General features: G+C 41.3%; 1 protein-coding gene across 1 annotated transcript in view; it reads left to right on the forward strand.

Moving 5' to 3' along the window:
• Window positions 1–17,221, forward strand: part of Rad23b (RAD23 homolog B, nucleotide excision repair protein) — a 41,067-nt gene extending 23,846 nt beyond the window's left edge. Inside the window, exons 6-11 of the mRNA XM_010639456.1 lie at window positions 1,653–1,708; window positions 6,491–6,618; window positions 9,664–9,799; window positions 12,883–13,010; window positions 14,279–14,449; window positions 16,325–17,221. Coding sequence (XP_010637758.1) covers window positions 1,653–1,708; window positions 6,491–6,618; window positions 9,664–9,799; window positions 12,883–13,010; window positions 14,279–14,449; window positions 16,325–16,438 — 733 coding nt within the window. The 3' untranslated portion in view covers window positions 16,439–17,221. The remainder of the gene's footprint in view (window positions 1–1,652; window positions 1,709–6,490; window positions 6,619–9,663; window positions 9,800–12,882; window positions 13,011–14,278; window positions 14,450–16,324) is intronic.
• The last annotated feature ends 10,424 nt before the right edge of the window (window positions 17,222–27,645 follow it).

A 27,645-nucleotide genomic window follows, 5' to 3' on the forward strand; every position in this document is an offset into this window, starting at 1 on the left:
GAGTTTGATCCGGTACCCCAACAAGAAAAGAAGGAAAGGCGGGGAGGAAGGAAAAGAAAAGAAAGAAAGAGGTGTTATGTGTATGTACCAACTCTCCTTGATGAATGTAGTCACTATGTACTGAAACGTGTACTAATAAAAATAGTTTTTAAAAACCACACAAAAGCACGACACTAGTCATTCTTAATAGACACCGGCAACTTCGTGATTGTCTTTAGAGTAGGGGTCCTGTGCTGAAAAATTATTTAGCTTATATATAAAGCTAACACCCTACCCCACCGCGTACTAGAGACCTTGCACTTGTGAAGCAGGTACAGTGCCACTGAGCAAAATCTCCAGCCCAGTTTAGCTTTTATATATGTATTCTTTTTGAAACTTACTTTCTCCACATTCAGTAGAGACATTTTTACTGTCTAGTTAGTGTAGAAACTTAAAATATACCTAAGGGTTATTTTAACCATAATAATAATTTGGGTGTCATGATGCCAGGTACTTTCCTGAGCATCTTACTAGCAATAAACCCTACCCAAAATACTTGGGAGTGTAACTGTTGTTGACCTCATGGAATTGATGAAGAAACTGAGGCTTAGAAAGTTTGAGTTCCAATATGTGTTCCCTAGCTCTTGCTGTTCTATAGAATGCTCTCTCAGAACTGGCGTATAATATGGGTCCCCCCTTTACTATTACATATTCATTTTATAAAATACTGGGTTTTCTTACATATGTTCATACTTACACCCCCAGTACCCTTTTAAACACTCTTGCTCCCCTTATAATTAATTGTTTTGTTAATGTTTTAAGAATTGAAATGAGTCAGGTGTGGTGGCCCATGCCTATAATCCCAGCATTCAGGAGGCTGAGACAGGAAGATCTCTGTGAGTTTGAGGCCAGCCTGTGCTACATAGCAAGACTCTGTCTTAAAAAAAACATTAACAAAAAATGAGAATGGGGGTAGGGTCTTTGCATGTGTGTGTATCTGTGTATGTGTGTGTGTACGCTGATTTAAACTTCTGACTCCTACCTTTGCCACTTTTGTAAACTTGAGATTATTTCTCTTCAGCCATCTCTTCAAGCTCTCTCAAAATTTTATCTGTTTTGTTACTCTAAACTTAGCTGTGATTCCCCAAGAATAACTTAGTCTTTGTAAATTGGTTTACATGTGTATGTAGATTAGATCTTGGAGTTCTCCCACATCTGCCTTTTTTGTATATGCTATTTTTCTTGACTTCAGTGCCTTTCTTCAATTTCATTGTTCAAACTTACCTATAAAACCTGGCTATATAAAGACTTTTAGCCAAAATTGGCTTCTATGTATGCTATTTAATCATAGGCCGATTTTGACATTTCTTCTGTGACTTGACTTATCCATTATTTTAATTGTGGATTATCTTTTTCATATTTCTTAGATAGAGTAAACTATGGACATATAAATAATGGATTCTTAGAACAGAAGGAATATTAAGATTGAAAATTTATTCCAGGCCATAAATGTTACATATAATGCAATGTGTATGTTATATAATCTGAAAGTGACTATTTAAATATTTGTATTTAAAGTCAAAAATCTTTTTTATGAGTTGGATAGTTACTAAACATACAGATTGAATTTTACATGCTTTTTGAAATGTGATCTTTCTAAAAACCTTTTCCAGTACATCAGGAGATTCTTCTCGGTCAAACCTTTTTGAAGATGCAACAAGTGCCCTTGGTGAGTATGCACTTTATCTTCTGTATAACCTACTGGAGATGGGAAAGAAGTTTGTATTTCACTTTGTTAGAGCACAGTAATGCGTTAGTATTCATGGTTATTTACAATCGAGGCGTAAAAAGATTTTGTTAACCCCTGGTGTTAATGAAAACATTGATATTTTATATGTTTAAATGTGATCTTGAGAAGGTTTAATCTGTTACAGATTTATTATGAAATGTCTTGAGCGTACACAGTTTCTGTCCTCACTCTTCATGTTTATTCATCTCCATGTTCTCAATTGGATGACCCTGCAGATTTCCACCTACATTTTGGTATTTGTATTGGCTTATAGCAAAAATGCCTTCTTATTTCAGATTTTAATTTTACTAGCTGAATAAAACATTTCCTTCTTCCTTCACCCTTAATCTGTCAAAATTATCCTTTTCCTTGCTCATTGTAACTCTCTGGTACAGTTTCTACAGGTTATTAATTTATTGGCCAGTAGTGCTATTCCTGTTCTTTGGGTCAGTGGATAGAAGGCTGGGGAAGGGTGGGCTCAGCTGCTTCAGTGCAGTATGAGCTCCTGCAACAGCTGGGTTTTCTCCAACAGTAGCACTCTGAAAGGCTCTGGAGTAGGTCCTCTCACCCAACTGGACTTGAGTTCTCTGGTGCCCTCATTTTTGTGGAGTATGTTTTACAGTGTCAAAATAACTTACACAATCTAAGACAGCCTAAGTACGTCAAACCCAGGTTTTCATTTTGAAGGAATTAACTGTGGCTTCTCTGCCACCAAATACTGCATCAGTTAGCATCCAGTCAGGAAGACAGAAGTCACTGTACTTGAAACACAAAAAGGCTTATTACCCTTAGAATATTAGTTACAATGTATTGGAAGGGCTAGGAAAGAGGGTTACCTGGAGAATGCCAGCTGTTCTGTAGCTTCAGAGCTGGAGCCAGCTGGCACTTACCTTAATGCTGCTGAAGTCTGGCCAACAAGACTGCTGCTACACCTGAGCCTCTGAAAATGATGTCTTTCTTTTTCATCTTTATGTCTTCTGAGTACCCCTTCTCAACTTTCTGGTACAGAAATTCCTTTGTTCTTTAATCTTTTATTTACCTGATCTCTGTGTTGATTCTATGCCTCTTTCAAGTTTCCTTCTGTGACTTCTGACACCTCTCTTCCTGATCCATAGCCCCAATCATTCTTTTCAGGCTTTCTAGGTAATTCTGTTTTACCTCACCTTACTGGTTCTGCTCTAGGCCAAAGTTCAAAGTTTAAACTTTGGGAATGGCCAATACTGTGCATTTACTATGGATTTGGAAGTCACAGGCTTTCTGGTTGGCAGTTTAAACAATTAAGTCAGCGCTCCCCGACTTAGTTGTTTAAACTGCCAACCAGAAAGACTACAACTTCCGCCAACGTCTTAGATTTCAGATTGACTCAACTTTCTGTTCCCCATCTGATTGTTCTTTGTTTCCTTGCTTGCATCGTCATCCTACCTTGGCCTAGGCAAAGTGTTACCATCCTTAGCCCAGTGAGTCTGATTAATTCTCTTTCCTAAAGTCTCTGGAGTATTTTCAGTTACTTTAGTTCAGGTGCTTACCTCACTTTTGCATTATCCTCTTCCATCTGGTCTCTTCCTGCCAGAGTGGACTTGTAAAAGGCAAATCTGATGAGGTCATTGTTACTTCAAATGAGTCCAGAACTCATTCTTAAGAGGTTCTTCCTCACCACTTCAGTGTTATTAGCTCTGTCTCTTGTCTGTTCTCCCAAGTTTTTCTACAAGTCATTTCTCCTTGTACTTTTAGGGTCTAAAAAGTATCTTACTGCTTAAAGACATTTATTTCTTTTTCTGTTTTTGGAATTTGATTAATTTGGAAACATAATTTTCAGAGGCATGGTGTGGTAATTTGGGTGTGCGTTGTCTGGGCTCTGGTATCCTGTGTGTATCTCTGTTCTGGGACTTACTAGTCCTTGATACCTTGTTCACATTACTAATCTCTAACCTCGTCCTCTAATGTGAAAGATGAAAATAAACCTTCTCCAGGTTATTGTGAAAACGAAATCAGTTGTGCTATCTTAAAATAGTACAGTTCTTGTCTTCTGCAGCTCTCAGTTGTTTGTGTTGATGCCTTTTTCTCTTATCTGGGAACTAGGTGATTGAATGGCTTTGAACTTTACCACAGTGGATAAGTAAGAAAATTTTAAAAATTACAAAGTGATTTATGGAATGGGAAAAGAAAGGTCATGTATTAGCCTTTTTCTGTTGTTTTAATGCAATATCTGAATACTTTTTAAAGAGACTTATTTAGTGTAGTTCTGGAAACCCAAGGGCAGAGCAGTGATAACTGCTTGGCTGTGCTCTGTGAAGGCCTCTTAAAGGAAGATATCACAATGACAGAAGCGTGAGAGGGAGAGGCCATACGGTGAGACAGCTAACTCAGGGTCCCACAAGAATTACCTTAGTCCCTTCTTAGGCATTTTCCCCGGTGACCCAACCATCTCACAATAGACCTCTTTTTGTTTTCCAATAGTTTTTATTCTTTTTGTTTTTTAAAGAGCCTTGACAGCTGATTCAAAAATTGATGTGAGAGCAAATATCCAAGAATAGCCACTACACAGCTGAAGAAAAAGATACAGCTGCCTACGATGATAAGTATAAATCCTGTAACATAGGATCAAATTTAAAAATGTCAGAGACAAATGCACACTTTCAACAGGCAAAATGAAATGATACATGATTAAACTATTAGAACAGTAGGGGGAAATCAGGCAAGCCTCACTTCTTAAAAACCCACCACCTCCTATCACCACACTGGCACCAGGTCTCCAACACTTGAACCCTTGAGAGAACAAATCACATCCATATGTAGGTATTTTAGCTTTTAAATAACTCTGTTTTTGAAAATTCGGTGGGGGAAAAAAACTTATTAAATGATTAATAAATTTATATAAAATGTAATGCCCCACACACAGGTGAACCTGGGTTTAGATGGGGGAAAAGGAAAAATAAATAGCAAATCATGATAAATGATACTGAGAAAACCAGAGACCTTCATAAAGAAAACTGGAGCTACTGAGCAGGTTTAGGCAATAAATCCTGACACTGTAGCTTTTAAATTTAGAAAAACCGGGACCGGGGATTTAGCTCAGCGGTTCAGTGGCCTGCCTTGCAAGCTCAAGGACCCGAGTTCAATCCCCGGTACAAAAAAATAATAATAATAATAATAAATTTAGAAAAACCTGCCCATCTGAAGACAGCTGATGTGGGCAGGGAAAGGTGTGACTTGTTGATTAACCCAGAGATAGGAGAGGTGCATTGGGAGCTTCAAATGCGGTGAAGTTTTCTTCTTAAATAGCTAAAGAATGAGTTGTGGGTGGGGGAAGAGTGGCAGTCCCAACCCACAGATTGCTGTGGGCCAGTCTTGATAGACGGCAGTGGACACAGGAGCTAGATGGGTTTGGTATATAATCTGGACATGGGACCTACCAAATCCACTGCTAGAATGGATGTGGAAGAAAGTGAAAAGGAATTAAAAGTATGGTTTCTGGTTAAGCACTTGGATGATTAGAGGTACTATTTATTGAAAGAGAGAAGAGAGACAACAGGAGGAACATTTGAGGGCAAATCTGTTGAATGAGTGGAGTGTGAGGAAGTGGGCACAGCATTTGTAGACAGCTGTGGCTATGGAGGGAAGAGAGTGGACAAATGGACCAGTTCTGAAAATGGAGACCTTTCCTTTCTCCTTTTTTTTTTTTGGTGTGTTTGTTTTTGTATTTTGAGATGGGCTCTCACTGTGTTTCCCAGGCTGATCTCAAACTCCTGGACTCAAGTGATCTTCTCACCTCATCTATCTCCTGAGTGCTGAGATTATAGGTGTGGACTGACTTGAGCCTGGCTTTCAGTTATGCCTATGAAACATGACTCATTTTCGCTTTACTCTTAAATTATCACCAAAAGCCAGGTGTTGTGATGCCTGTAATCCCAGCACTTGGGGGCCTGAGGCAGGATTGCTGGACTACATAGCAAGACCCTGTCTCAAAAAAAAAAAGAAAAAAAGCTACAGTAAGTTAACACAAACTTATTTGGTATAAAATAACAGGCTCACTATTCTAAGGTGTTATAAATTAGAAGTCTGATGAAAGACTTGCTGGCCGATCAAAAGCTCAGCCTGATTGTGTTCTTTCTGAGACTGGGAGAGAATCCATTTCCTTGACGGTCCCAGCTTCTTGAGGCTTCACACATACCTTGTCTCTTGGTTCCTTTTTCCTTCAAAGGCCACAGCATAACTTCTTTGGTTGTGCTTTTGTCCTCTGATCCTCTCTGACACTCATCTGCCTGCCTGCCTCTTTTTTTGTTTTGTTTTGGTTTTTTTGGTACCAGGAATCAAACTCTGGACCTTGTGCTTGCAGAGTAGGCGGCAGAACCACTGAGCAACATCCCTGGGCCTCCCTTTTCTATTTTTAAGGACTCTTAGGATGACATTGAGCCCACTCAGAAAGTCCAGGATGAGTTTGTATCTGAAAGTCAGCTGATTAACAACTTCACTGTCATGTAGTACAGCTTTACTTCTCCTTTGCCATATAATCTTAACATATTTATAGGTTCTAGGCACGAGGGCATGGGCATCTTTGGGGGACCATTGTTCTGCCTACTACACGCTTGTTGTAATTTAGACTGTTAATTGTCTTGATAACTAACACAGTAATATCTGAAACATAGATATATATATGCAGTAAAGAAATGAATAGAGAATGTGTGTTAAAAGTTCCTATCCTTTTTCTTTCTCTGTTTTTAGTGACAGGTCAGTCTTATGAGAATATGGTAACTGAGATCATGTCTATGGGCTATGAACGAGAGCAAGTAATTGCAGCCCTGAGAGCCAGTTTCAACAACCCTGACAGAGCAGTGGAGTATCTTTTAATGGTGAGAAACCTATTTCACTTTTTTCCTTCTTCTGAAGATCAAAAATCTCAAAACACATAATTTTAAAGGAAGTGTGTGCTAATTTATATGTGCTTTTTTTTTTCTTAGAATGTTACCTTTTCTGTATGACTCTGCTGTTATTTTAGTTAGAAAACATGGCTAAATAAGTTACAAAATTGACTTAATTGAGTAGCGCCTTATACCCGAATTGTATGTTGGTTATGGGACATGTTTTTTAAACTAATGGGCCATATTTTAGTAGTTTTTTAGCTGCACCATGATCTGGGAGCCCAGAGCAAATTTTACTTGTTTGTATGCCTTATACCCGAATTGTATGTTGGTTATGGGACATGTTTTTTAAACTAATGGGCCAATATTTTAGTAGTTTTTTAGCTGCACCATGATCTGGGAGCCCAGAGCAAATTTTACTTGTTTGTACTGTACAAATTTTTGTAATTAATTTCCAACTTCAGAAAACTGGGAGAATTCATGTAAGAATTTTGATTTCTGGGGCTGGGGATTTAGCTCAGTGGTTCTGGCAGCTGCCTCACAAGCGCAAGGACCTGAGTTTGATCCCCAGTACCAAAAAAAAAAAAAAATTTTTTTTTTTTAATTTCTGGTTTATCTGGACAGGTTTGATCCCAGATTTTCCTGAACAGCTGAGGAAAAGATTTAGGTCATAAAAATCTTTAATTTGCTCACCTTTCATTCATTCCTGAACCAATATCATGCTTATGATTTCTTTATTTTTTTGTATTGACAATTGATCCCAAGGCCTTGAGCATGCTAAGCAAGTACCCTACCATTGAGCTGTACATCCAGCCCTTTTTAAATTTTATTTTGAGACAGTCTCAGTAAGTTCCCCGGTCTGGCTTTGGATTTACCTTCCTTCTGCCTCATACTCTGGAGTTATTGAGATTACAGGTGTGTGTCACCATGCCTTACTGTCGTGGTACATCTTAGTGTGATATTCCTTGCCTGACTCTGTTGATCTTTTGATTTGTTAGCTTGTTGTCAGTTAACAGTTAAACTTCTGAATGGTTGGGGGGTGTGGGGTAAAGGTTTTTGATAAATAATGTGGACATTGAAGTTCTTCGCATTTTATCAGCACCAAAGTCTGCAAGTCACACAAATGTGCTTATAGACTAAACTACCACAATATTGGAATGACGCTGGCTTAATCCTTTTTAGTCTTAATTTTTGTTCTGTAATTATCTTTGATATTCTTGGAATATTAATCTAAGTCTGAATTGCTCCAAAGATAATCTTAGCCATGATTCTGATTCTTTGGAAAATACTGTATAGTCCATAGTGTAGCTCATTTCTTTATTTCTTGGTTGCATTTCATTAGAAACTCCTTTTCATTAGCCAAATAGCTTCAAGGTCCCTCAGTCATAGCCAAATCACTGTGCTTTGCCACCATTGATTATTTCCCTGTGCATTGGCATGTGAGTCTTGGCATATACAGTTTATCTGTTTGAATTCACTTTTTCCATTATCCTCTGGAGTATTGTCTTTAAATCTTGGCAGCTGATTTACGTGTCTTTTTGTAATTGAGAAATCATTGCGTTGATGGTTATGGATCAGTTTAGGGTGTACTTTGCAGCTCCAGAGTCTGTAATAATGTATTGGCTTTCCTTTCATGAAATGGCTTTAATTTATACCTGATTAAAATTCTGTGTGGTATCAGATCTTTCTGTTTAATGTATGTGAACTTTAAGGAACAGGAGAATCACTTTTTCCAAAGTTGAATTTTAAAACTACTGCTTAGGGTCAAATGTAATTATATAAACAGATGGGAGATGAGTTCAGGAAACACTTTAAATTGTATCTTTGTTATATTTACTGTTGATTGGCTTGAACAGGGGCTGTGTTAACCTGTTATTAGCTAACATACAAGTGCAGGTAAATGAGTGGGAAGAAGTATTGGTCATTTATACCTAATAAATGGCTGTATACAATGTTTGGGAATTAGAGGTAGATCTGTAGCAGTGTTGTCTGGCTTTTTAATTTAACCAGCCTGTTGGAGAATTTGATGGAAGCCCTGGCCCTTAAATCTGCACTTAGTCAGCACTTAAGGACTTCTCGTCTAAGGACTTGAATTGGTGACCTCTCTAAAACACTTTTTCCCCTTTCCTGCAGTGACTTCTAATAAGTTTAGTTTGTAGTTTATTAGAAAATGGAAGCATTTACTGTTTTTATTCAGTTGTAATACTTGCTTTCTCCTTTCAGTATCTAAATTTGATAAAGACTTTAATAGTTGTAGCTAAAAACTGTAAGTCATGTGTATCAAAATTGGGGGTCCTGAAAGTTTCAGTGTAATTTCAGGCTGTAATAGCTATACATACATTAAACATACCAAAAAATCACCTAAAAGTTATATTATTTAAATTTATATTTTTGTGAATTTGAAAAATTCATTTTAGTTGTTAAGTGACATCTTTTGGGTCATACTTTCTCAGAACCATGGTTATAAAAGGATGACAGAGATCTTCTTTCTTGGCCACTATGATAACCTGATCTATGTCATTCCACTTTTTTCCAGGAATCATTTCAAAATTATCGTCTTCCTTTTTGCTCGTCTTAAGGCTAGATGCAGTCCTTGTATAATGAAGCAATAGCTGATGACAGTTTCCAAGAAATTAAAAAACCAGCTAGAGCAACGTGTAGCTCAAAACCTTGGTTATGTTTAATTTTAATGACATATGTATTAACATTTAGCATTGGAGTGCTACAACACATACAGACCATTTCTGAGTACATGCAATTTAAAATCCTTTACTTTCTTTTTTGAGTCAGGATCTCACTGTTCCAGGCTGGCCTGGAATTTTGCAATCCTGCTTCAGCCTTCTGAGTGTTGGGATTACAGGCCTGTGCCACCACGCCTGGCTAAAATCCTTTACTTTTCATTGAAGTAGACCTCTATCTGTTCTATACTTAGGGAAATTAAGAATATTAACTAGACTATAAATCTTTAACTGTGTATATATTATTTAGCTAACTTTGCATGATGATATGTCTTAAAACTTGGAAATTGTGTTGTAGGGAATCCCTGGAGATAGAGAAAGTCAGGCTGTGGTTGACCCTCCACAAGCAACTAGTACTGGGACGCCTCAGTCCTCTGCGGTGGCTGCAGCTGCAGCAACTACAACAGCAGCTACTACAACAACAAGTTCTGGAGGTAAAGTAGTATTTTTTGGGTGGGTAGGAACTTTCAGATAACAGAACTCCTGGATTCGGTAATGCTAAAGAAGAGCTCAAAAGAAATGTTCCCAAGTGAATATAAAAGGTGTCCTTGCTTATATTAAACATTAGTGCTTCAGTTTTGCCTAACAGCATATTCTTTTTTGAATATTATAATATATTCTAAAGTGTCTAAAAGATACTTTTCCATTTTGGTTATGTTAAATATGTACGGTTTCAAAGCCAGAAAGATCATAGTAGTTAGTGTACAACGAGGGAAATTAACCCTGAGGGATTTAAAATCCTGTGTCCACAGAGGAAAAAAAAAAAAGCTAGAATTCAGATCTCCTTGGTGGTCAGTGCTGAAGAGTTCCATTGCCAGGCTGGGGATTGTTCAGTGGTTCTGCCACCTGAGTTCAGTCCCCTGTACCACAACAAACCAAAAACAAACAAAAAGAAAAACCAGTTCCATTGCCATGAATTTCACTGCAGAGAAAAGCCTAGAACCTGTAATGAGCCCAGGAATCATTTTCCTTCATTCTTTTAAGTGTACTAATAAAGTAATTTAAACTGTAAAGTTTTGAAGAGGTCATTCTTTACTGTGTTTCCTACCATTCGTTAAAACAGCCAGCTCTGGTTGATGAAAATCCCTAAGTACTTTGTTAGTATCCCAAAGGATAAGTTGCCTTTTGTTTGTTGGGGTCCTACATGGTAGTGGAAGGAGGAAGTCCCTGTTCTGGTTCAGATTTGGAGTGTTGTCTCATTCAGTCCTTCATCTGTGAGTCTCATTTTCTTTATTCTTAAGACTAAGGATACATAGGAATAAACACCCATGTTTTGTGATTATTTTAACTGGAAGGATTGTTTTCTCAAATAATTAAGAACATGATAACATTTAAGAATTGTCATTACTTTGCAAATTAACACATTAACAACAGGACTATAATTGGTATGTCTTACTGTCAGGCAACTCTGATTTGGTACATGCATGGGATAGTGGTTCAGTCTGTATTAAATACAACTACATTGAGATGCCATCTTAAAAGAATGGCTGTCATCAAAAAATCTAATTACATGGCAGGGATGTGGGGGAAAGGAACTCTTTTACATCGTTGATGGGAATGTAAACTAAAAACAACTGCTATGAAAATCAGTGTGGAGATACCTCAAAGAACTAAAAATATGCCAGGTATGGCACACACCTGTAATACCAGCATTCAGGAGGCTGAGGTAGGATGATTGCCATAATTTTGAGGCTAGCCTGAACTACATCGTGAGACCCTGTCTTAATAAACAACAACAGAAAACCCTAAAAATTCCATTTGACCCAGCTATTGCCCTTTAGGTATCTTTGCAAATGAGTTAAAATCATATTAACAGTGATACATACCCATGCTTATAGCAGCACAGTTTATAATAGCTAGATCTTTGAAACAGCATGAATGTCCATCAGCAGACAAATGGTTAAGGAGATGTGGTGCTTATAGATGATGGAGCACTGCTCTGCCACAAAGATCAATTTGAAGTGTTCATAGGTTAAGTGGGTGTAACCTGAAAACACTGTTAAGTGAAGTGAGTCAGGCACACAAGCTTTTGTATGTATGTGTACACACACACACACACACACACAAAGAGAACAAAATAGAAGATAAGTAGGGAAAAGTTCAAGTAATACCACAAATTACCTAGTCTTGTTTCAGAAATAATACGCTAGTTTTATTTGTATTTCTAGTTTCATAGTTTATTGAAAAGAAAGTTTTGTGCTATTATCTGTTTCTTCTAAGAATCATTTTTGTCTGTCTTATACTCTGAATAACCACTTTGAAGATAATGTATAGTAACCTGTTATTCACCTCTGTTATGAAATTTCATTATTTCATGAAATTTTAAAATATTCTTTTGAGGAAAGAATTGTCCTTACTCATTTTTCTCAAAAATAAAATCATCTTTATATGTTTCATTTGTAACCAAGACAAGCTGCCAGCATCCCAAAAACATCACATTTGTTGTTTTCATTTAAGTAAAGGGATTTAGACTAAAAAGTTGGGTGTACTAATACTGGATTGTCTTGCAGCTTATATTAAGTGTTTATGACTGTAAATGTTTGGAGTTTAATGTTAATAACCAGAATCTTTTTCCAGTGGCTATTAAGCTTGTATTAAAAGTCCACCTGATCTCTTAACTTTTAAGTAGGAAGTATTTTTCTCTCACTTTGGATTAGCATTTTTTTTCCCAAGAACTCAAGATCAGGTTGCGTTCTTTGAGGATTTTTGGTTGTATAGTCGTGTGCACATAGCAGTGTTTTCATTAACAACTGTGATCCCATAAGATTGTGTTGCCTACTTATGCCACGCCCATCGTAGTTTGTATAAGTACAGCATGTGATGTTTACACAGTGACAGAATCACCTAACCACATGTTTCTCAGAATTTATTCCATCTTTAAGTGCTACATTACCCTATTATAAAGTAACTGGGGGTATTGCTTCTATTTATTTTGCTATATAACTTTCATAGGAACTTGTGAGCAGCTGGAACCACTGTTAATACTTTCTATTTTGATAGAACACATGAAGGCCCAATTAGTATTTCGGGGTAGTAGTACTTAGGGCATTTGTAGGAAAGCTTGGTCCTTACAATGTTCTCCATGCTTCGCTTTTATTAGTAGGAATGATTTTTGCAGTGTAAGATTTTTATGTTGACTAAGAAAGACATGTATCATATGTTTTCTCTAATATGTGCAATGCAGAAAAGAGGCAAATATAGAAGGGAAACTGTTGGGGAAGAGCAAGGAGATGGGGAGGGAGTAGAAGGGATGGTAATGGTGTAAAAAGTATTTATGCGTACATGGATGTGCCTAGTCTTCTGGGAAATTAATATGCCCTAATAAGAATTTATATAAATTGGAGGAAAAGATTTGCATATTGGTATAGTTTGAAGATTTTTGTCATTTAATTTGCTTGATTATGTCTGAGAACTCAATTCATTTTTTTTCCACTGGATTTGCCATCTCATTGTATAAGTTAGCCAGCTCTTAGTTATATATATTGGTTTTGTTTAAAAATGTTTATGTGTATTTCAGGACATCCTCTTGAGTTTTTACGGAATCAGCCTCAGTTTCAACAGATGAGACAAATTATCCAACAGAATCCTTCCCTGCTTCCAGCATTGCTACAACAGATAGGTCGAGAGAATCCTCAATTACTGCAGGTGATAACTTAATGTTAATTTTGAAAGTGGGATTAGAATGTCATGTATCACATTTTGAAAAGTTCATGAACATCCCTTTCTTTCTTATGTACTCTTTGCAAATGGCTAGACTGTACTCTGAGCTACACCAAGTAGAATACTATGTTTCAGAAGGTATGCTGCAAAGAGTTGCCATATAAAGATTAATTTAAGTTGGTCAAACATTAAGTTTGGGAATCATATTATATTTCCTTTTTGCAGATTCCCGGTGCATGTAGGCATACTGAGGAATCTGAGAAGCTGTTTTGTAAATAAATCACTTTTCATAAATTTATTACCAGTGGGACACTGCCTCTTAAAAAATATAGTTCTTGAGCTGGGTATGGTGGTGCATGGCTGTCTGTAATCCAAGCACTCAGGAAACTGAGTATTACCAAGAGTTCAAGGCCAGCCTAAAGTAGGTAGTGACACTCTCTCAACACCCCCCGCAAAAAAGCACATTACATAAGCTGAGGGCTTATGTAATGCTCAGATCAGGAAGTATTTGAGTTTTGTACGACATTGTACCACCTACTAGTAAACCTATGTATATATCAAGAATAAATTGCTGGACATGTTAGCACATGCCTGCAATCTCAGCACTTTGGAGGCTGAGGCCAGCCTGGACTATATATATATATATATATACATAGCAAGACCCTGTCTCAAAAAAACAAAAAAGAGTAAGTGTCTCAGCTTGCAGTCCCAAAGTAGTTTTTAAACGTTTTTGTTTGTTTGTTGTTTGTTTGTTTGTTTTTTGGTGCCGGGCATTGAACTCAGGACCTTGCACTTGTGAGGGTGAGGCAGGCACGGTACCACTGAGCTAAATCCCTGGCCCTAAACATTGATTTTTATGAGGGGGACATTCGTGAAAGAATTTGAATTCACTTTACTGTTTACCTCGCTCAAAAATAATGAGTTTCTTCTGAAAAAAATGGAAATAAAGTGTTTGTAAATGGGGAGGGGAGGAGCGGGTGAAGGGAGGGCAGGGACAAGGGGAAAAATGAGAATCAAGACCTATTATGTAAAGGTGCAGAATCCCAATGATGAATGTAATTGTATTGTATACCTAGATTGTACCAATAACCTCAATAAAAAGAAAAAAAAATGAGTTTCTTTAATAGTATGCAATAAATAGCTCTGAAATATTACCAGTGCAGAGTTACTGCCTTTTATTTGTATTTAAAGTTGCTGTTTTCCTTAAGATGCTTAATGTCATTGTATTGTCTCTGTCCTTCACATTCCCACAGCAAATTAGCCAACACCAGGAGCATTTTATTCAGATGTTAAATGAACCAGTTCAGGAAGCTGGTGGTCAAGGAGGAAGTGGCGGAGGTGGCAGTGGAGGAATCGCTGAAGCTGGAAGTGGGCACATGAACTACATCCAAGTAACACCTCAGGAAAAAGAAGCTATAGAAAGGGTAAGTTTAAGTAAAACTGAAAATGCATTTCCTTAGTCCCTCTAGCAGTATTTCACACGCTCAGTGGTCACATCGCTTAGCTGCTCCCCTGGGATTCACTGGAGAGAGCTCTGTTGCACACAGCCAAATAGAGCCCTGCCCTCAGGATTGCAGTCAGGACAGTCTTAGCCCGGCACTGCCTCCTTGCCCTTTGCAAAGACACTAGGCTAGCAGGTCTTGCATGGGACAGGTATACAAATATTTAAAAAATAAAATTTTCATTAATGTTTTATAATTCACAGAAAATGATTGAAGTATATACCCAATTCTAAACTGTTCAATTCTTACATTTCAAATTTTACTTCCCTGTTGTCACTAAAATATAAAATAAGAATATTTATGAATCATGTAAAAATTATAAAATGTACACATTAGATTTCAGCTATCCTGGTTGTCCATTTTTACTAGGTTGGCCAGCATACATCGTGGCACTGTAGTAACCTAGTTTTTAATGACACTGTCATTAGTTATTTAATTTCTCCCTCATTTTTAACATGGGTAAACAAGTTATAGAATGTATAATCTCCCCTTACTAAGTGTTCCACAATTTAGGTCTGTTAGGCTTACAGTGTTGAATTTCTTTATTGGTCATCTGTGTAATTTTGTCTGCTTTTGAAAGTGGTTGTGTTGAAATCTCCCAACTCTTATCATTGAATTGGCAATTTCTCCTTGTGATGCTATCAGTTTTTGTTGCTTGTATTTAAAGGTTCTCTATACATGTTTAGAATTACTTGTTTCTTCCTGGCTTTTGCAGGGAGCAGTCAGAAAATACTTTTTGTCACTAGTAATTTTTAAATCTATTTTGTCTAATATAACTACTCTAGCTTGCTTCTGGTTATTGCTTGTGTGTTGTATATCTTCCATTATTTTGAACATATTTGTGTCTTTGAATCTTACATGTATCTGTAGTTCAATTTTGCCCTCTAGTTTAGCAATTAATTTTGTGTTTCAGTTGTCCTAGCTTTGATTTGGACAAGACTTAAACTCATTTTTTAGTTCTTTCATGGGTGAATATTTACTTTGCTGAACTGGAATTTTGCCTGGTTAAGTTATTTTTAAGCCTTGATACAAGATGATTGAGACATTTGAAGAGGGTGTTCATGAATAACATTTGGTTGACAAATAATAGTAGTACTTACTGAGTTAGGAAATTGACTTGAGTGTTTAAAGGCCTTTAAAAGGACTGGGCATGGTGGTGCCTACCATAATCCCACTGTTCAGAAGGCTGGCAGGCAGGAGCATCACCAAGAGTTTGAGACTAGCCTGAATGACAAAGGAAGACCTTGATTCACAAAACCAAAAAATAAAAGCAAGTGAATATTGAGCCACAGGTGATTTCCAGTAGATTAGGAAAATGAAATTAAGTAGCTGGTATCACCATTTAAAATGCTCTACATGTAGAACAGACAAAAATAAAATAGCATGTCTTGATTTCAAAATACAGCATGTGATTGCCCTAATAATCAATCGTCTGTGTTTCCAATATGCAGTGTTGAATAAGGCATAGAGATTGAGAATAATACTTGTTGATCCATGTGACAGACAAGGTTACTTTAACAAAGAAAATAGATAATTCTGTGCGGTGAACACTTTCCAGTGCTTTCATCCTTATCTTTGCCCTTAAAAACTGAAATCTTTTGATTTACAAAATTCTGTATTTCTGTAGGATCATCCCCCAATCAAACTCAGGACCTTGTGCTTGCAAGGCAGGTGCAGTTGCACCACTTAGCTAAATCCCTAGCCCGGGGTTACTTATTTTTAAACCAGGACGGTTAGCTACTCGTAAAAATGCCATGGCTGGTGTGTTGAACTTACTTTTTCTTTCTTTTCTTCCAGTTAAAGGCATTAGGATTTCCTGAAGGACTTGTGATACAAGCATATTTTGCTTGTGAGAAGAATGAGAATTTGGCTGCCAATTTTCTTCTACAGCAGAACTTTGATGAAGATTGAAAGGGACTTTTTTGTATCTCACACTTCACACCAGTGCATTACACTAACTTTGTTCACTGGATTGTCTGGGATGACTTGGGTTCATATCCACAGTACTTGGTATACGATAGATTGTTGGGGTGGGGTGGGAGGGATCTAGGATACAGGGCAGGGATAAATTACAGTGCATGTCTGCTTCGATTAGCAGATGCCGCAAATCCATACAGTGTGTAAAATATACAACCAAAAATCGGCTTTTGCAGGTCTTTATTTCTTCTATAAAACAGTAGGTGACTTTTCCTAGGTTTCACTCCTTTTAGTGTACTAGATCCAGAAATTTAGTGTAATGCCCTGCTTTATATTTCTTGACCTAACATTGGTTTCCAAACAAATCCTTGCTACCTAGAATTTATAGTCTCTGTTTCATGGCAACACTGGATAACGGCTTTTTGAAACTGAAAAGAATTTTGGAGCAACTGTAAACAGACATGCCAAATTATCAATGGTCATTGTTGCTGCTTCACATAAGTATAAAATTAATGTGTAAGGAAGCCCATTCTTTGACGTTAAATACTTGGGGTGTGGGAAGGGAGAAGGCGAACTTTTTCTTAAATCAGAAATTATACTACTATTTTAAAATTTCTTGATCATTGAATGCGAGACCCTTCTAACATGATTTGGGAAGCTGTACAAGTATAGGCAGAGTTATTTTCTTGTTTACATTTTTTGTTTTGGGGGGAAAATTAGTAGGTGTCTAATAACTGTTTGCTTCATTGTTATCTTGCAGTAAAAGATTTAAAACAACCATTGCATGTTTGCTTTTGATGTATCCTGTTGTGAAGTTAGCACTTTTGGGGCCAATGGAGAAATGCAGCATTTGTTCTCTCTTCCTCTCTTCCCTCTGTCCTCAGCAGAAATGTATTTAACAGCAAGTTAGTCAAGCTGCTGCCTTTAGAACAAAAAACAAAAGCAAAAACGCAGAATGCTGATTTGATTCAAAATTAATCCAAATGTTTCAAAACTGGGTTTCTGATACTTGTAAATTTTTTCCTTCATTAGATAAGAATGTATTGCCACTTAAGTCATTAGTATTATATTAACTTTCAAAAAGACGTAAATAGAACTATAAGCCAGCATCTTTTACTGCATTGAAAAATTGATACATTCTCCTGGAAGGGTTGGGAGATGTGGCTGGGAAAAAGTACTTTGGAAAATACACAATCAAGATATCTCATGGCATATTAAAAGAAAACTCTTTAATAGCGGTGTTGGCTTTTATTTGGATTTTTTTTCCATCAGTTTTTCTTTGGAGTCTCCATTGTTATTGTCATTTGATCATAAAGAGAGGGCAAATATCTGCTTGTTCAGTTTATCAAATCTATTTTCCTAAATATAAACAAGACTATTTAAAGAAATGATATTTTTTCTTAACCATCTGATACTAAGAAGATGAATTTGCACAGATTTCTCCCTGCATAACCTCTTGCAATATCCTTAGTTCCGTGGTGACTCTTAAGCTTTTACATCACACTCATAACTTGTCTCTTGTGAAAATAAATGAAACCATGATTTTTCTTCACAATGTACCACGTCTGATTTTCATGTGTTTATTCCATAAACATGATTGGCTTTTGGACTTTGTATTACCTGTATGTTTTACAATGAATCGTGCATATATCTCAGGAGAATAAAATGGGGATTTGTAAATCTTTCAAGGCAGAGCAATGAGTTCGGAAGATGGGTAACACTCTGGCCAGATAATGTAATACTCTCATTTATTTTATGGCAATCTGCTACATTATTGCTCGTAACAATAAAGAACTAGCAGCAGGGAATAACAGCAGCCACTTCTTTTCTCTGGAAAGGGACAGCAGAAGTTGGTGACATGGAACTGTTGTCCTTGAACAACAAAGCTACCGGATAGTATGATTACTAATTATCAGAAGACTGCTCAGGCCAAGTTTTGACCATTCTTTATATTACCTTGTTTATCTGCTGCTTGTTTATCAGCCAGCACACCATAAATTAAATGGGCTTTTTGTGCCTTTTGCTGTTACTGTTTAATTTATAAATAGTTTTGGTAAATCTCTTAATGTTAAGTGGCTATTTGACTTTGGAATTTCGTGTTTAAGGTCTACTGTCATCGATTTTTAAAATATTTTTATTGTTAGCTGTACTGTGGAAAATGCGAGGAAACCTGAGTTTATATTTGTAAAAGTCTTTGCCATCCTCTAGTCAAATATTTCTTTTCATTGTTTAAAAATAACAAGTGTTCCACCTTATAATTTTTTCCTGTACCAGATGACTAAGATTCTAGAGAATTGACTATAAAATATTTTCAATACATCCAATATTGCATTTCTCATTTTTTAAGTGATTCTCTCATAGAATCTTAGGTTGAGGAGCCAGGGATTTAGCTCAGTTGCACTGCGCCTGCCTCGCAAGTACAAGGTCCTGAGTTCAATCTCCGGTACCAGAAAAAAAAAAAATCTTCGCTTGAAAGTTGACAAAATGTTTCTGTCACCTATTCATTATTGATGAGTAATTGCGTATAGGAGGCCGGGCACTATCTTGACTTTACTGTGTCTCCTTGTTCTTTTCTCGGCCAGCACATCAACACAGGCGATACTGAGATGATAGAAGTCAGGGTGTATGAAGGCTGTTGACTGCACATCTTGTCTTATAGCAGCCTGCCAAAGGCTGCTATAAAATATATAACCAAAAAATAAACAATTTGAAAGAAGTTCTTCATGACCGGCTCTGTTCTGGCCTCTGTCTCCAGGCCATAAGGTGTGGGTGTATCTGGCTGCAGGTGTGCGGTCCACTTTCTACTTTATTTTACTATTCCAGAGGCTGGTAGACTTAGCTCATGAACCATACCTGGGCCCTTTGTAAAGTCCATGAGCTAAATGGTTTTAAAATACATTTCTTACTGAAACAGCAACACATAACGTCTTGTCCGTAGCTGCTTTGTGCTACAAAGGTTTGCTGTTGAGTGTGTACAACACATTGTGTGACCTACAAAGTGTAATTACCAACCAGCCCTTTTCTGTAAAGGGCCACCCTGTTCTGAACTGACCAGGCCATCATGTGTTAAATTATATGCTTTGTATTCCTTGGCATTCTGATTCCTGACTTCATTTTTAGTTTGACTTTGGTCTCCATGTTACTGATAAAATCTCTTTGTAAAGAAACAGCAGCATCCCCAGTGTCTGGATGTGCCAGCCTCCTAGTATCTAAGTGAATACTTGAATTTACTCTTAGCTGTTGCTGTTTCTTATTCTTAGAGTAAGAGTATGAAATCTAGCACTAAACACACTGTAAACAGCATCCTGGCATACTGACTTAAAAAAAAAGACGGATGCATCTGGGAACTTGAAGGTCCTGGGATCAGCCGCAGTGAAAGGATGGAATAGGTGACCCCTAGAGGGAGGAGTCTAGCAGGCAGACCTGGGCGATGGGGGAGTTTCCAGGGTGGGAGGGTGGCAGGGCAGTGACAAGGCAGGGAATGAAGGCTTGGACTTGATAAGAGAAAGACTGGGAGTGAAGGATGATAAATTGGTTGGTTGCAAAGAGCCTTCTCTGTCAAGATGCAGAGTTTGAAGGACTATTCTAAGACTATTCACTGGGGAGATGGGGCTGAGAGGACCAAAAGAACCTGTTTCACTCATGTGGTCTGTGTGACAGGCCATTTTAACAAGTATCACCTAGCTGGGGATATGTATATATCTTCTGCCTTATGTATCAACCTAGTTTTCCATTCTTGCTACCTTCGTTATCGGCCTTCCTCCAATAGCTTCCCAGCTGTGTGTAGAAGGTTCTCCCCACTCCAGGACTCTCACAGTATGCTTTCTGCTATAACCTGTGTACACCCTGTATACTTTGTCATCTCTGGGTTACAGTGCCTAACAAAATGTCAATGTTATGTAAACGGTTGTTAGCGCTCTTAGTGAAATGAATCCGCATGCACTGTTTCCAGAATATTTTTGATCTGCAGTTGATTGCACACCTACTGGAAATAACCTAACACCTAAAGTCTAGAACAGATTCCCCGTGCCGGAGGAGCACCTTGGGATCCCCATAGTAGAGACAAATGCCTATGCCTGTGGGCATGTGAAGGTAGAGCAGAGGATTGTCAGGGTGGGAAAGCAAGGGGCTGATGGTCCAGGTGGCTGAGACTACCTCCGAGGAGACAAAAGTCTTCTAGGTGGTAAGAAGCAAACACACAAAAGTCAAGAATAGACACTCATCAGATGTGACACACCTGTAACCCCAGCTTTCTGAGAGGGTGAGGCAGAAGGATCATAAGATAGACACTAGACCACATTTGCCAGCAGGTTTCACACAACTTCAGAATTGTAGAGTGAGCCTCAGGAATAAGGACCAGAGTCTGACTACAGGCCCACTTGGCCTCTACAGATCCACTTGGTTTCCTCTGTTTTGGCCTAGAATAGGAGGATGCACAGCAGGTCCCCAGCTGCCTCCCTGCCTGTATGACAGAAACTGATTTGTCTTTTCTCCACCTGAGCTATGCTACTATCAAAATGAAGGGCAAGAGGAAGGAAGGAGGTCTGGAAGTTAAAGTAATATGGAGATGAAATTAAATAGAGGTCCAAAGATGCGATATCCCTCTTTAGCCCCTCCACGAGGGCACTCAGTGGGTGACATCTAAGGTGAATAAGAGGAGTTGACAAAAGTACTTCGTTGGCAGAGCCACAGCATGAAGACAGCACATGTCCACACATACCAGCCTGCCCATCGGTCTGAGCCAGTAGGTTCCTGGAAGTCCCTGTGTATCTCCTGCTCTGGCAAGGTACCAACCCCACAGGTAGTTCTTGACTGCTGGCGCTCCCAGACCCACACAATAATTCTGGCTGATGGCCAGTACTGTGTGCACTGACTTCAGTCTGCAATGGCAGTAGAAACACTTGTCACTGATGACATCATGGCCATCATACACATGAAGCCCAGCAAATCACTGGTCGTGAAAGAGCAGAGCTTGAGGATACTCTGGTTATCCTTAAGGATGACTTGTGAATGTCCATGGGTTGGGCCAGAGCCAAGAAGAGAGTCTAGGCAGTACAGAAAAGGCAGCACACATCTGATGTAAAAGTGCTTAACATGTAAACAGTAGGGGTGACATCTCATGATGTGACACTATTGTAAAAACCACCAACAAAACAAGGTTATGGGGGAGGAAAAAGCACGATCATAAGTGCCTTATTCTTGTAGCTAAAAGTCCAAAGGGCCTCAGTACACAGAAGCTGACATGAAGAAAAGGTAGACAGCTAACCATGTGTAGAGAGCCAGGAAGAGGGCCAGAGGAGGTAGTCAGGAGACATGCAGATCAGTGGAGGCCGGCTGCTTTTCTGGGGCTGGCCTGGTCTTGCCTTTCCACAGGGCCTTTCACTCATCAGGTAGTGCTGCAGGGGATGGGGCCATAATTCTTGTTGATTATCGACGATCTTGTCAGCATCCATAGAGCTGTGGTTTGAAAACCCACCCAAGGAAGCTACAGTTGTTTCTAGGTTCCCCTGACTTAGGGACTGGAGCTCGTGAGCTGGGAACCACTGGACTGGAGTAGGAGAAACCACCTGGCTGACCGGAAGGACCACATCCCTAGTCCTTAAGGAGCACTTATTTTGGAAATGGGGTTATGTCCAAAGTAGAACTTGGTTTTATAGCCCAACTTGGCAAGGCCAAGCTTTCCAAGCTGTTCCAGTATCTCCGTACCTCTCTATCTTGGTTGTTGAGAGAGGGTGATGGTGGCTGGGGGAATTTTTAGAAAGCTTGCTCCAGAAGCCCTGGGTGTGATGGATGAGAAGGGTCCTGCACTGTAGGTGATGTCATCACAGCTGCCCCCAACTTGCAGGAACAGCCTGAGGTAGGGACGGTCACCTGTGCCTTCATGATCCCTAGGTCCAAATGGACGGTCCCTGGCTGGTCTGTGCTGCCCTCCATTGCCTGCCATCACCTCCACCACTTTCCTTCACTCTCTCACTGTCCTCTGGCAGTTCCTTTCTGGGCTCCCCCGCAGCCACAGCTAAGACCCACTCCCTGTGGAGCTCTGGGTTTTCTCTACCAGATTCTTCTCAGCAAGGCCATCCCGTCTGTGGGGAAGCAGACATTTTTTTACCTTGCCACGGGACCCACAGTTCTCATGAGCACAGTGTCTCTGGCCACAGGCTGAGGAAGGCACAGCACCTCCCAGGCCAGGCCGAGCAATAGCCCGCCTGGGATCCCCCTAGCCTGGGCCACAGCACAAGACCACGCTGCAGCGGGAGGCAGTGGGCAGCCTCATCCCCAAATTGCAGGTGCAGCACAAGCACAGCAGTTTCCAGGTCACACTCCATGCCAGCCTGCACCTGTGCCACCTCGGTGTCCTCCCAGGCCATGGCGCTGTGGAAGGTCTGGGGGGTGCGAGATGGCATCCAGAGCAGCAGGACTTGGGCTCCAGCACAGCCTTTGCCCGCCTTTTGGCAAGGAAAGACTTTCCACATTTGTTTGGGCCACACACGGTGGCAGCAAGACAGGGCTTCCAAGCCATGCTGTGACCTAGAGGCCCCTACTGCCTCTCTCCACGACAGCTTCCAGCTTCTTCACCCAAGCCCCGAGCCCAAATTGTGTTACCCTTCCCAGCACTGGGACAAAATACCTGTCATCTGCAACTTAAAGGAGAGGTCTGTCTGGCTCACAGATCCAGAGAGTAGTAGTCTAAGGTCGGGTTGGCTGACTCGAAGGCAGAAAAGACACGATGGTGAAGGAAAGCGGCCCAACCCGTGCCAACCAGGAAGTGGAGAAAGCAAGATCTAGAAGAGAAGACGCACCCTCTGCAGGCAGCGCCCAGTGACGCACCCCCTCCCGTCGGGCCACCTCCCAAGAGCACGTTCACTTGTGAACCCTTCAGGGGACTTATCCACTGATGCATACGGTGACCCCAGGGCCCAATCACCTCGCAAGAGTCCTGCCTGTGAACACATGAGCCTGGGTGGGGCGGGGGCCTTTTAGGTCTAAATCACAGCACTGTTGTAACTCAGGATGGTTTTGAGGTTTGTTCCCCCCACCAACGTTTTGCAAAGGACATTAGCAACTTTTCCGTCCTCATTTCCAGCTTGCAGAAAAGTTATGAGAACTGTACAGAGAGCTCCCAGACACCTGTCCGCCCCTTCACCGGAGCACCCTTTTACATTTTGCAGTTGTCCGGGTGAAGTTCTCCATAGCAGAAGGGTCCATCCAGTCCAGGAAACCGCTTCACGATGGTGCATTTAGTTCGTCTCCTTCAGTCTAAAGGTTCTCTCCCTTCACCGTCATCACAGTGACAGCGCACGACAGTTGCTGTAGTGACCCTTCACCCGTGCCTGCTGCTCCCTCAACCCCGTCCTAAGGATGTGCATTTTCGGAAGACACATCAAAGCACTTACTGTGCTCTTCTCACTGTCCCACGTGGTGGCACAGGACTGGCATTTGCCCCATCGCTGATGGTATTTACTTTGGCTGCTCGAAGAAGGTGGTATCTGCCAGACTTCTCCACTGAATTGCTGTAGTCCACAGGTATTGCTACATAATCTGATGAGATAATCTGAGCCATTGTAGCTGTCCTAGTTCTCACCAAACTTTTCCCCATGAATTTTAGTACCCATTGGTGCTTCTGAATTCGTCATCACTCTCACGGAGACTAGCACTTATTTTCAAATTCCCCTGTAATTGTTGGTCAGAGCTCTCATTCTCACATCTTGTTCCCCCATGTGTTTGCATCTGTATGGACCTGGACTTCTGTTTTAGTCAATGGTGTATAATGAATTGCTACAATTATTTTGATGCTTGAATTGCCCCAAACTTTGCCAGGGTGTGTTTTCTTAAAGCCGGTTGGTGTGTTTTATTTTATTTTATTTTATTTATTTATTTTTTGGTACCGGGGATTGAACTCAGGTCCTTGCACTTGTGAAGCAGGTGGCAAAACCACTGAGCCAAACCCCCGGCCCGTGGTGTGTTTTATGTTGTGCCCTTACGCCCTCAAAGCTGCCTTCCTTCCGGGGACAGGAATCTATTTCAGGCTCTCGTTCTTTCCGTGCCTGGCCCTGGAATGAGTCATTCCTCCAAGGAGCTCCAGTTCCCTACCGTGGACGTTCTATTGGAAACCAAAACTCTGCTCTAGGTGCACTCGTGGCTCTGGAGCCTGCTGTTCTAGGCTCTCAGTGCACACAGAAAATACACAGTAACTGAAAGCTCAGGATTCCCTTCGCTTCCCTCAGTTCTAATCCAGATCTGTGAGGTTCATCCTAGCACCTCCCTTTCCCTATTCCAGCTCCTTCCTTGAATGCTGAGAAACTTGGCTCCCTACCATCCTTGATACCATTTCCGTCTCTGCCACCATCAGTCCCCTTAGGCACTTGGCCGCTTTTCTAGTTCAGGTGCTCAGCTGCCACCCTCTGGGCCTTTGTCCTTGCACAGCATTCGTGTTTTAACTGTTTTTATCCACTGGACTTACCAGTGGAGCCAGTGTGCTAGGAGGACTCAGCATTTCTACCTGTCGTGGGGCTGCACCGGATGGGGAAGGCCTTACTCGTCCTGCAGCAGTTGCCTTCTTCATGGAGCTGGTGATGGCGAGGGACACAGCAGGAGAAGCTGAGGGACACAGCCCGGAACGCTGGGCTCCTCGTGGTCCCCACAGTCCCGTGCTCAGCTTACCACAAACTGCTTCTCTCATGAGAAAACACCACACCATGGGCTGGCGCTTGACTGAATTGTTCCCACCTCCTTTATCTTGCTAATTCTCTATCTAAAAATGTGTACCTGGCCCCTCTGCCAGGAAGCCCTCCCAAGCCCCATGGCCCTTTTTTGCCACTAAGGACCTTGCCCCTCTGTTCCTACAGCCGCGCGAGTCTCCCCTGGAAGTGAGACCCTTGTTCTACTGCTCATCCACGTAAGGTAATGAAAGCTGTCTGGATTTCAGGGCTGTGCCTTTCATCTCTGTGTCCGCAGAACCCAGGGCAGGACTGGAAAAAAGACGCCATGAAGGCAATATGGATAGATAAGTAGACAGTAAACAAACTGTGGTGATGACTTCTGTCATCTTTCCTGCGGCCCTGAGCTCTCTCTTTTCTGCCACCCTTCAGCTCTAAAAGCCACCAAGAATCTTGAGCTCTGTTTTCCTTCTTCAATCCCAGGCCCTCTGCCCCAGATTTGAACACAGCAAGTGGCTGGAGGGGAAACGGCAGGCTGCTGCTGACCCTGCAAGTTGGGTGGGCTGTGAAGTCCTAGATGGACCCCAAGAACCCCAATTTGCTGCCACTGTCCCTGGGGAAGGACTTTGAGTGAGTCGGGTGCATGGCTAGCATTGGCGGTGGTGAGATCTAGGCCAGCTCGGTCTTCTCCCGAACTCTGTTTTTTCCCTCCAGATAACAGAGCCATTGAGGCAGGCACAGGTTGCTGGTGGAAGTCGGGGTGCGAGTGCACTGAAAGACGGAGATGGGCGCAGACGCAACCACGAAATGGAAGCCATTAAGGGGGAGAAGCCCTCCCCGCCGTTCTCCTATGATGTAAGAGTGCGGAGTGAAGCCTGGGCCAGGAGCTCCGGGGCAGAGCGCCCGCCTCACATACACAAGGCCCTGCTCTCAGTTCCCAGCCCTGCAGCAGAATCCCCCGACTCTGCACCCTTCTCTTTCCGCCTGATCCCAGCCACTCCGGAGGCTGGCATGGAAGGGCCGGCCCAGGCAGCTCAGACTCAGAAGAAAAGGGGAGAGGACGTAGCTACTGGATGCACCTGTGAGGGTCCTGGGCACAGTCCCCAGCGCCACACACCCCCACACACACCAAAGTCTTGGCGTGAGCCTCAAGCTCCCTTTGTCTAGCCTGCTTCAGGGCTGCTCCCCAGCACCGTACTCCCAAGGCACTGGTGGCTCCTCCCGAGCTGGCGGCCACTCCAGCGCTGGCCTATCGGGAACAGCCCGTTTCCACGTTATGATTCGTCTCTGGGGCGAAGGAATTTGCAGAAGTCCAAATGCAATGCAGTTCTTCTCACAGACTTTTTTGAAAATGACTTTCACGAAAAGAAGCTTGAAAAAAAATCCTACCATGGGATGCATTTTATTTTAAAGGAATGTTTTAATTTTTTCTTGGCTTACATTTCTATCAAGTCAATATTGATAGAAACAAAAACTCTTTGGGGATCTCCATCATTTTTAAAAGGGAAAGAAGACCTAAGGCCAACGCGATTGCAAGGGCAGGGTAGGTTTGTCTAGACTCACTAAGTGACCCAGAGGGCCCTGCTGAGCAAGGTCAGTCTCTGGGCCCGGGTGAAGTTTTCTCAAATCTCCGGAGGCCTGGGTGGGCCGAAGATCAGATTCCCAGAGCCCGACTGAGGCCTCTCCACAACCTGCCCTCCATCCCACCCTTCAGACTAACAAAGTCTACTACTCGGCTCTCAATGCCCTTTACACTCTTGTCCCAAATTACAACTTTTGCCTGGTACTGGGCTTTTGTCCTCGGGCCTTTCCATACTTACATAGTCTCACTCTGCTTAGAATCGCTCCCCATTCCTCCCTATCCAGTGAACTCCTATTCATCCTTTAAAACCCACTTCAAAGCTGTAGCACAGTGGAGGCTTTCCTGGCTCACAGCCAGTAGAGTATTCGCCCTTGTTCTACTGTCTGAATGTGTGGCACACAGACTGTGCGTTCTGATTGTGATTCTTTATTTGCCCTTCGGGGTTTGTGTCAACGCTAAAAGCAAAACCTCCGGTTATAGATCAGCAGCGGCAGGAGTGAGTGCCGGGAAAGTGGAAGGACTTGTGTTTTGAAGACCACAGGACCAGGAGGAGGGGCTTGTCCAGTACTCGGGGAAAATTGAATGGAAATCCCAAGTTGAGCCTTACGAAAAGGAAGGACCAGCCAGAGAAGATGGAAAAAGGGAAATGCTTTTCCCCGCACCCCGCCGCGCCCCCTTGTGGCCAGGGAGATCCGCGCAGCCTGAGAGGAGGAGCAGGAAGCTGAGGTCGCTGCAGCCAGGAAGAGGGCTTCCCCGGGGACGTGGGCAGAGTGGGCGCCGCCTGTGTTCGGTCAAGTTAGCTGGAGGGAGGGAGATGCGAGTCAAGCGACCCAGGACGCGGTGCCTCCTGCTGCGCAAGATCCACAGGGGAAGAGGGGGGGAACGAGACGCACAGCGCTGCGGGTACCAGGAGATGGTCTCAGCGGGTTCAGTGCCGCACAGGGACTGCTGTGCAGGGGAAA

Source organism: Fukomys damarensis, unplaced genomic scaffold, assembly GCF_012274545.1.
Source record: "Fukomys damarensis isolate Sample0158 unplaced genomic scaffold, DMR_v1.0_HiC HiC_scaffold_36, whole genome shotgun sequence".
In the NCBI taxonomy this organism is placed as follows: Eukaryota; Metazoa; Chordata; class Mammalia; order Rodentia; family Bathyergidae; genus Fukomys; species Fukomys damarensis.